General features: G+C 42.2%; 1 protein-coding gene across 1 annotated transcript; it reads left to right on the top strand.

The window, feature by feature from the left end:
- Nucleotides 1-7221: 7221 nt before the first annotated feature.
- LOC109463813 (chymotrypsin-like elastase family member 1) lies at nucleotides 7222-10656 on the top strand. Its single transcript, XM_019760681.1, has 6 exons — nucleotides 7222-7308; nucleotides 7745-7937; nucleotides 8637-8823; nucleotides 9351-9435; nucleotides 9643-9788; nucleotides 10208-10656. Exons 1-6 carry the CDS (start codon nucleotides 7263-7265, stop codon nucleotides 10364-10366), a joined length of 816 nt encoding a protein of 271 aa, XP_019616240.1. The 5' UTR covers nucleotides 7222-7262; the 3' UTR covers nucleotides 10367-10656.
- Nucleotides 10657-10937: the final 281 nt, after the last annotated feature.

Raw genomic sequence — 10937 nt, 5'->3', positions numbered from 1 at the left:
TGAATATACCATCCGGTGTATGTAAAGTCTGTGGGGTAATGGGATATCAATAGTATTGTGGTAAACAATGTTTTGCTTAAAAAATTGACAACAATGTTGTCGATGGCAGCAGCGGTCCACAGCCGGTATAGTAAAATGATGGACGCTAAACAAAAGTTTGACGCCAAGAAAGGTCCCTTTCGCCAGTGGAGTACTCCTTCCAAAGTCGAACCCCTTTGGTCGGAAGGATGCGGTAGACAAGGCAACCGTAGACGAATTCTTTACAACTACACGTGTTACTGGCATGTTTGTTACATACTGTTCTCGTTTTGTATACGATACTGAGGTCAAAAATTGATGAGCTGGAAACTGCCTTTTCACGATAAATTTCCTTTGCAATACTTAACGTTATAACTTAAAGTAGTGTATATTCAAATTTGCTTTATTAACATTCCTGTCGAAGATTACAAGAAACAGATTTTAAATGTCTGTATATCTGTGGTATTGCTTCCCCCATCGGGGTGCTCTTAGAGAAACATTCTACATGTACAGGAGTTGAGGAATTGTTGAATTGAGGAATTGTTTATTTGTATGGAGAAATGGGCAAGAACAGATGTAGCAAATCTCTAAGTACAAGAGAGAGGTACAGCAAACGACAACAACGAAGGATGATACAGTATTATGAAACACGAGAGGAGGCACAAACGAGAGCAAAGGGAAGAAAGGAAAAGGGTGGTTTGAAAAAGCCTATGCAACACTCTCCTAATTGGAAAAACGTTGAATTTGACATAGAGGGGCTGCTGACACATGTCAAATCCCTGGCAATTGGAGGTAAGGTTACTGTTACATGTAGCAGTTCTTGCAGCTCCTGTTCCATAAAGGAGACGTTTGCAGTTTGATAATAAAGTCGTTTCCTGTTACATGGTTAAAATTGTTGTCTTATTTACAATCAAAGCTGTAGCAATAATAATGTTCAAATGCTTTTAGCTTCATTTTACTTTTAACTGTAGGTGTATAATAATATAGACTGGTTATCAATGGAACCATTTATCACAAACAGCATTACATACACATCTCACTTCTGCTCTGAGGCGTTAATCCCACGTTGTCACCAACAATGGCTATTCTGGAGAAGATGGACAAGCGGCAGCGTTACAACAGTGCTTACAAGATGGAAGCTGCAAGCAGGAGAAGGAGCAAAGCAAACAGAATTCAGCGATTTCGATCATACGACGAGAACTCGGCACATACAAAAGTGAAAAGGCTGAAGATGACGCGGAGGGACAGCGCAAGTCAGCAAGGAAGGCAGTACGTCCGCAAGCAGGAGGTGACCACTCATACTCCCGGGCACCAGACCAAGAGACACCGACCGAATGGTCAGATGAAGACTGATTTAACTGACTCCTACGACCGAACTTATGAACTCTGAGAACTCTGTAGACTCTCTGTAAAACTGTTGAAGCTGATACTTACTTGTTACTCAAAGATACAAGGGGGTATTCTCCGTGATCACCATGGCAATGACCTTGTGACAAGCATCGCTTACAATAACATGTGCTGGCTCCAAGGATAGATGATGAAATTGACGCAAGTTGACACATGACACAAATGTGACACGTGCAGACCTTGAATGTCAAACCGACCCGTCTCTACAATGTATTTGACCATGTGGACAGGCCACTTCTTACGTCTTTGTAACTGTATTCCAGGCAGCCAAGATATGACGATAAATCCATAGCGCACCCGTCCAGGGGTTTTAATCGATTTTCCACCCATCCAAAGTAAGCACATTTTGTTTGGATGTGGCCTAACTTTCTGACCAATCTTATCTTTGTACTCCCTACACCAGTTCCGCCGTTCAGCCTCCATGTCAGTATGGGGAGGGGCAGGAAAGAAATGTCCAAATGTTGTGAGTTGAGGATAAAATCCTGGTCTGTGAACTCTGAATGAGCTTGTCATGTCTTAGGGTATCATCTGTCAGGAAGTTAGTGGGAGGCAAGGGCCCATTTGGCTTATGAGGGCCCCGGGGGGAGGTAACGTTACAAGAAAGGTAGTGTTAAAAACACTGCAGTATGTGATATAGTTTTCAGAGTAAATCCCCCCCCCCCACACACACAAGTGCAGAATGGTACACAACAATGGAGGGCGCTGCGACATGACGGATCGATTTCGCATTCCGCGGTCTTGCGTACCAAGCCTCGTTTTGTGTGAGATTGCGCAGAACGTGAATAGTGCGTATATTTGCATAAGGATAGGCGTCGGTACACGTGACAGCTTTGCACCAATCATGACATCGTTTCAAGAATGATATTTGCATGTGAGGATCGGGCATTTCGTACACGCTACAGGTCGTCACCAATCAGAGAGCTGTTTAGTAGAATTTGAACGTTTGGCGGGAACCACTGTGCAGGAACATACTGCTTTAGCAGGGGACCACAGACGGAAGGCACCCACAGCAGGCATCAATGAAGTAGGTTGTTTGCTTATCATATCTATATCTTTTGAGACAAAAATCCGATGTTGCTGATAGAAAATGGTTCCTTGTTTTGTATCAAAGGCTGGTTCCAATGCATTATCGGCGGGCGGGAGTTTTGATACTGAGTTCAAAAAAAACCATTTCGCAAAACCTTGCTGGTTTTGTTAGAAACAATTCAACACTAGGAAGTGGGAACGATAAATTGGACAACTTTCAGCATACGTACGGTAAGGAAAACTTTAATCTTGCACTAGTTATCGATGACTTTGGTGATATACAAGTGTTGCGATCATTTGCTACATCCACGTACGTACATTCAAGGGAAGTAACAATGGTTTGCCCCATGGCCCAGTTTCCCGCCAATTGCGCTTACAACCTGTTCGTGACAGAATATATTCACAGACGACTTACACACCCTCGGACGAAAAGACGTATTATTGGTACCATCAGTTTGAGATTGAGATTGAATTGTAAGTGGTAAATGGTAAGTGGTCGTTTTTTGTTTGTTTTGTGTGACTTTTAGATCCCGTTGCATTACAATACATTGCAACACAGATACAAACTATTCCAAAGAGGTCACTACGTCGAGACAAAGTCGTAAAAGTTTGACATCCACCTTTCGTTTCATCTTTATTTATAGCCACTGACGATACAGACGTACCGTCATTACTCCAATGCGGAGAAGGTGGCGGAGTCGTCGGACACCCCACCTCTGAGAGTGAGGCGCTACCGCCGCCCTGGTGCGACGAAGGCAGGCATAATGACTTATGCCCGTATCGGCGGCGAGTGGTTGCAGGTGGGGTGGGTGAGGGAGAGCGACCGGGAGACGGTGGAGATGGCTCGGGGGACGGACGTGGAGAACCTTAGGGTGACCTTGTGGGACGCCTACGTCAAGAGAGGCTACTGTGTGCTTACGATTAACATTTCCATCTAAGAATTGATGAATGAATTTCGTACTACTGTAATGCACTTAATGTTCATGGTAGCAAAAGTTCACTGACTGAAAAAATGTAACGTTACATGTTTACGAAATGATATATTCAACGAAATGATGTTTAAAGGCTGCAATATGATAAAAACCCAGAAAGCAGGACAACAGCTCTTTTGATAATTGTGATTCTGTTGTAGACAAAGAAAAGGTCCTGGCAGCTTGGGTTTACTGCAAAGGTGACACAGGAAGCACAAGAGCCCAACTGTGCTGTCTTGCCTAAAGTCAATGCTTCACGATGTTCATTGAAACTTAGCGAGTTTGGACTTGACAGTACAGTTTCGGGCGAAAAAAAAAAAAACATCATGGAGTGCTTCTCCACAAAGCGTTTTAAGGTCATTCTGTTACTCTGATATCCTTGTATCCTATGTATCTTGTTACTCAGTGCGATGTACATGTTACATCACATTCTGATGTATGCATTTAGCCCCATGGGCATGAACATGCAAATAAAAATTCTATAAATTTTAATCTTTTCTTTTGTGTGTCCTTGTTCACATGTTGCCATGACACACTCATATAACCGCCCCCTCGGGTTAAAAAAAATTAAAACAGAAAACCTTGATATCTATGGAGGTCACTAAAGTGCTTGATTCTTAATTATCATAGCAATGAGACAGCGCTACCTTCGGTCCACCACCAGTGTCGGGGCATATTTTGGGACTGGACGAGCAGTACCCCGCCACACCGCTAGAGGCATATCATGAACATTCAGTCCCAAAAGAAAGACGAACCAGGCCATAGGGAGGCAAGGTAAGACTAGTCCCACCTTTGTGAGGCGATAGCTCAAAGGAGGGTTAAACCCTCAGTAGGAAACGTGAAAGCTTTATGCTGGCGTCTCGGTCAGATAAGAAGAGCTAGTGGTAGAGACCACATACCTGTCCTCGTGTGTTTGTCAGCAACATCTCAAAGGATTCCACCCTATATAGGTAACATATAATGAAGGTACTGGAGGCGGTGGTTATACATGTACTCCTTAGACTGCCTCCTACATATTATTTGCAACCATTGGATGAAGGGATCTTCTCTCCTCTGAAGAGGAAGTTGACCATTACCATCGAGACAATGCAAACCTATACTGTGGCGTCTAAAAATAGGGCTCTATAACAAAGACCGGACGTGACGTGTCGTACCCAGGATAACTTGTGACATAGTTGTAATTACCAGTATTTGACATGTATGGTCATAACTATTTGGTTACATGAGTGTAAGACACAGTACATACATGTAATTTACAAGTTACAGATTCAATGTTTGATAAAAATGTGCTCAGCGATCATTCGTTTCCTGTCAGTAATCTCGTTAATACTTATTGTTTATGTGCAGTGATGCATGTTTGATGGTTCTAGCATATCAGAGAGCAAAAATATAATTTTACTTTGACAAGCAGTACGGTGGGGTACATTTGTGTACATATTTTACACTTCCAGATTGTGTATGCTGACCTGGCCAAACAATTCGGCCTCCAGAACGTGAAGCGTGGGGGAGAAGTAGTGAACAATTCCTTGTTGACAACAAAGTGGACATTTCCAACTTGAAAACATTCAGAAAAAATCCCAGACAAAGGAAGAAGATCACTACTAAAACTATTCTGGTGTTAGCGTCCCTAAAACAAGGGGCAATAATGATAAAATTGAAGAGAAGCTCCAGAATGGAGCTCCATGGGAGAGTACGTTGTGCCTTGTACCTACAAAAAGGTGGTAATACAAGGTGGAAACGTGGTAGTTAAGGAGAAACATGTCCCTGGAAAGAAAGTACCACTGAAAGAAATCCAGGAAAAGCTCCTGAAGAAATATGTGGATCTGGGCCTTATGAGATCACAGAAGAAGCGTGCAGTGAGACATCACAGCACAGGGTATTTGCCTGCACTCCTAAACAAAGGGTATTTGCTTGTAACTGTCCACGCATTGTATGATCCCGCAATCTACTACACTGCAGAAGAAACGCGGCAGCAGGGAAGGTCCATGGATGTACAAAGCATTGTTCAGGAGCCTGAAGTGTACCTGCTCGCCAGGTGGAGATCTACCGTCACTGACCAGCTCAAGTAGTTGAACTACCAGGATATTGAGATCAGAGATGTTGTCCGGTACTTCACCAGGGACAACATTGCCCAATGGCTTCAGTCTAGTGAGCAACACAAGGGCATATGCGGAATGTAGTGTTTTATTTCGTAAATCTACCATGTCATACAAGGTTCCATTTCTTTTTTGCGCTCTGTATCTGCTCTTTGGGTGGCTCCATAATACAGTATCATATTGGCAAGGCAGTATCAAATTTGCCAGGCATTAATAATATTGTGGAATACGTACACGCCACGTGAGGTGACCAATGGTTACAGGCGCCCTTTAATAACCTTTTTTCCTCAGACCACTGCATAACTGAAGTAAACAGTTGAATACGATAGCCCCAAAGTGCAATAAAATGATAACGTATCGATCTGAAGTGTTTCTTTGCCCTAAATTTATAACGAACGTTTAAACCCTTGTGGTAATAAATTAGTTTGAAGTGTTTTTATCCGAACTTTACAACCGTTAAGTGTTTTTACAGGTTTACAAACATTTGTCTTTCTCATAGTCAACCACGTAATCAGACAGGCATGGTTTATAGTATTGTAGGAACGATGTATACTTATTAGGTCAGCCGTTCGAAAGGCGACGTTAGTGTCCGCTCGACGTCCGAACGGCTACGTTAGGTTTGAGCAAGTCCTTAAAATAAAGATGGACGGCAACGTTAGGATAGATCTTTTTTTTAACGGTGTCGCTCAATGCAAGGCCAATTATTTTTGGTCACTTATCTTATTCTGGCACAGATCTTATTCTGGCAACATTAGGATAAATCTTTTTCTTAGAATAAAGACATTTTTGAAGTTGAAATCCTTACATTCAGAAATTCTTACATTCAGACGTGTTTTCGTGCTCCGTGTATTTTCTTTCATCTTTTCCTTGCTATCTCGTGCGGCAAACCCTCGGGAACATTATCCTCCCATTTTACCCAACAACATCTGTTACATACGAAGACAATATTTTTTGTTAAAAACTTTTAAACATCTCTTACATACGAAGACATTATTTTTTAAAAACTTTTATTCCTTACACTTTTATGTCTTCTTATATCACAACGTCATATCAAAAAGTTTGAATGTAACTCTAAACTTTATGAACTCCACAGACGCCCGTGTGTGTGTGTATATGTGTGTGTATGTGTATATGTGTGTGTATGTGTGTAACTGTGTGTCTGGTGTGTGCACATGTCAGTCGAGGATACAAAATCATCAAATCAACTTTATTGCTCAACAACTGTAGCTGGTACAGAGGTCGGATTATGAGTCAGCTGTTAAAGTGGCCAGCCTGGCGAATTTTCTAACACCTATTGACCGTATTGCAAAAAGACTGAAAAAACCCAACAGTATAAATGAATATGTACCAGTCCCTTCAACCAAACTACCAAAGTGATATTTGATGGTCCGAACAACTTTTTTTAACACAAGTAAATGTTTTATTTAGCCGACATTTGGTGAGCAGCTTGTGCCACCCTCCTCGGGCCAATTTATGACACATTTCAAACACGTAAGATGATTGAAAACCCTTGAACGTGGAACAAACCAGATGTATTAGTTATGAATACGAGAAATTATGCATATGATTGCCCCTAATTTCCTACATAATTGTACTTCACGAGATGTAAGAAAGTTAAGAAAAACTTGAGTGTGCAGATTATGGCATCAATAAAGACGTTATCATAGATATGGAAAGTATATAAACTGGGACTCAGAGGCATTTACATCACTTTCCCCATACGGCGTCAAGAAAGCTGACAGAGATGCAGCTGTTCGTGGTCTCGCTGTTGTGTGTCGGACTTGTGGCCGGTAAGTCCAATGATTTTTTTTTACCAGGTGAGGTTTTTAAATGGTATGATACGGGTTCTCCTTTGTTCAGACAATCATGACATTTATACTATTTGTTAAAAAATGATTTGATTCATTCGCGGTAAATTGATTCGTATCCTGTCATATTTCAATAGACTAAGGGGCGAAGCCTATATATAACTGCTTTTTTTTAAGGTTTTGACCCAATCCGGGCCCCTGAGGTCTTTAAGTTCTTTGAGAAGACACTTGTTTTCCGAAACCGGAGGCATGGTGTGTTTAGACATCTTCATCAAGTTCTCAAGCGCTAGCATCAGACAGAACCTAAAGTGTATTTGAAGATATCTTTAATGAGTATGACTTTGGTCGGCAACGTGAAACCGGAAGGAAATGGCTAGGAATGGTAAAGAATCGATGCAGTCTTTCAAATATGCCTCAGGTTTACCGGCTCCAAACACCAAGGTCCTCCCGCAAAGCTCTTCCCGCATAGTAGGCGGGATTGAGGCCACCATTAACCAGTGGAGTTCTATCGTCACCCTCAACATCGTGGAGAGGAACCATCACTTCTGCGGGGGAACTCTCATCGCTCCCAACGTCGTCCTGTCAGCCGCCCACTGCGCCGATGCTCTGGAGTAAGGCCATTTTTTTTTCTTTCGTAGGGCCCCTTATACACATACACGGATATGCCCTCCCGAGCCCTAGACGACCTCCCCCAATCTTGCTAGGTTGCTAGCGTGTCGGCTGTGGATGGATGGTGTTGAGTCAGATCGGCTACTGCTTGGCTGCACCAGATGAATGTTTCAAAATATTAAAAACGTTCGGGTGCGGATGGGAGGCCGGGTAAAATTGGATCAGTAGATCGGGGCGTGATAGGCAGTTAAACTAAACTCGTGGCTGAAATCTGGTTGGACTGCTACCAAACGTTGGCAAACCGTGGTTGGCTGGTGTTCGGGAAATGTTCTAAACGTTCTAAATCAAAAGTAGAGCCTCTGAAATATGGCTCAATGTCCTGTTTCATTTACTTCATCGGGTCAAACAAGTCTCCTGTATAGGGAGATTTTCGCTAAATTAAAAAGAAATTAGTTCGTATTCCTGAAGGGCAGTGGACAAAATATACAATTTAGTGTTAAATATTTTTCACAACAACAAATTCAAGCACATCTGCTCGACGGTATCGTTACATTCCGGAATTATTAGTGAAAAGTTCTTATTAAGCATAACATTTGGTAAAAGGAAATTTAAAGAATGTAATTATGCGTTAAACGCGAGTGTTCATACAGCTGTACACACCATAGAAACCGTGCCATACATATTATGGTCTCAATTTCCAGCGCAAATGGCTACACACCAGACCAGATCGTGGCCAAGGCTGGGAAGCACAGACTGTCGACCGTGGAGCCTACCGAGCAGGTCCTCGGCATCCAGGGCTGGCTCAAACATCCCAACTACGACCCCAACACCATCGACTATGACGTCGCGCTTTTCTACCTGAGCAACTCAGCCGAACTGAACGACGATGTGAGTTATGAAATTACAATGCTTCAATGAACTAAGACGCATTCAAGTACATTGTAACTCTGACATAATCGTATATATCGAGCATAATTTCGGTCAGCATTACATATTTTCTGAGGACTGGCGTCAGTATTGGGAAATTGGCAAGTGATTGAATGGTTGAGTTCACAACCATTAACCGTCGTTTCAATGGTCGTCTGTCGTCATTCGTTGTGACCATTCCTAATATGTATGTCGTGGCTGTTTTGCGCTTAGGGCCGCATTGTTGCGGTGAGTCTAGCTTTTGTAATCCAGTCATATTAGCCATGACAAAGTTTAGTTAATCATCACTCCGCCTGGATAACTTAAGATTTTTTTAAGCATTAGTTTGTTACAAAGGCATTAAAAGATAAGTAGTCCGGGTTGATTTTTAAAATAAATGTTTTTTTTTCGTTTGATTTTGGCTTGTTGGTGAATTTGAAAGGCATCTATGTAACAGGATATTCTCTAAAAATGTACTAATGTTTAACACGTCTTGTTTTCTTCTTCAGGTGACCCTGATGCCGCTGGTTCCGTCCGGACAGGAGTTTGCAGGCGATACTCAGTGTTTTACGGCCGGGTGGGGAGACACGCAGGGTAAGATATCTGGGTCAAAGTAACTAAAGCTAGCCCCTTGTCACACATTTAGCCTCTCGAAGACAAGCCGAACTCCCCCTAGCCATAACTAGGAGTAGGTCCAGACAGAGCAAAGTCAGCTAATTTTCACTGAGGTCAGCTACTACTAATTACGTTTGGTAGAGATATCCTATCACGGAATTTTCACCAATCATGTTATCTTTCCAGAAACGGCTGACCAGGACCTACTGCAGCAGGCCACCATGCCCATTGTGGCCCACTCAACTTGCAACGGCTTCCTCTATTGGTGGAACTTGATCACTCCCAGGATGCTGTGCGCCGGCCATTGGGACGGAAGTGAGACTTCATGCAATGTACGTCCATTTTAAAATTTATCACTTTTTTCATACAGATATTCTTCATAGTTCTATCGTTTTATCACAAGACATAAAAATCCATATTTGAAAAACGTAACCGTTAAATTAAAGCTATGTGTCGCTTCCAGAGTGAGTTTTTTGCCGTCCCATTTCTCAGTTTTTAGTCGTACTTATCTGAAGTTTTATGGGTCTCCCTGGTTTTATGATGTCCTTTACTGACTGAGTATCCAGCAAATACAATTCTGTCACAAGCTTCGTTTAGTTCACAATTTTCTAAACTGAAAATCATTTGACAATTCGTGGCTATGTAAATGAATGTTCAAGAAAAGCATACATTCATTATTAGTATCATTATCTGTACATTTATGTTATATATTTCGTGGTAGAAAATAGAGACATCTTTTTTATCGTTACAGGGTGACAGTGGCGGCCCGCTTGCCTGCCCTATGCCCAACGGCGGGTACATGCAGGCAGGTATCGTGAGCTTCGGCGTCAACGGCTGTGTCGGCACCTTCAAACCCACCGTGTTCGCCAAGGTCGGCAACCTCCGCAGCTGGATCGACAGCAACATGTAATCGGTCCACTATGCAGTGTCTCCTTCACGGGACCCTAAAAGATGAACATGGGTTATGTCAATTAAAACTTCATTGTAATCATTAAAAAAATGTGATCATGATTGTCTGGCCTCAACATACATCTACCAGCCATAGCTTACAGGCAAAAGCAAAGTGAATAACACGTTATGTCCTTTGTATTATTCTCATAATGGTGCAATGGTGACGTGTTGAGCCATAACGGCAAAAAAGGAAATCTTCTAAACACACCGAAGAAGCTGTTGGCATCTTTGCACACATCTTGCCTTCCCCTGCTCCTGTGACTCCAAAAGAACTTACTGAAAGATTGTTTTAAGAAGGAAGACGGTGGAAAAGTCGAAGATCTCAACATAGATAAATTTCCTACACTGGGAGATGCGGTGTATAACTTTAAAGAAGATAAGCTGCACACAGCAAAGGGACTTAGTATAACCTAACAGAGGATAAACTGAACTAAACTGAAATAGTATACGAACTCAAGGGGAACTAGAAAGCTGACAGTTTCAAAGGAAAGGCATAATATTTATCTTCTCATGGTCTACCTAGTTTTAGT

This window comes from Branchiostoma belcheri, unplaced genomic scaffold, assembly GCF_001625305.1.
Source record: "Branchiostoma belcheri isolate BF01 breed outbred unplaced genomic scaffold, Haploidv18h27 scaffold13, whole genome shotgun sequence".
Classification (NCBI taxonomy): Eukaryota; Metazoa; Chordata; class Leptocardii; order Amphioxiformes; family Branchiostomatidae; genus Branchiostoma; species Branchiostoma belcheri.
Note: the sequence above shows the minus strand (reverse complement) of the source record. Positions and strands in the feature narration are given on the sequence as shown.

Excerpts from the sequence above, each read along its gene's own strand:
- LOC109463813 (XM_019760681.1), top strand. The coding sequence starts at position 7,263 with ATGCAGCTGTTCGTGGTCTCGCTGTTGTGTGTCGGACTTGTGGCCG. Across the intron at positions 7,309-7,744 it reads GTGTGTCGGACTTGTGGCCG|GTTTACCGGCTCCAAACACC; the intron begins GTAAGTCCAATG and ends AATATGCCTCAG. Across the intron at positions 9,436-9,642 it reads CGGGTGGGGAGACACGCAGG|AAACGGCTGACCAGGACCTA; the intron begins GTAAGATATCTG and ends TTATCTTTCCAG.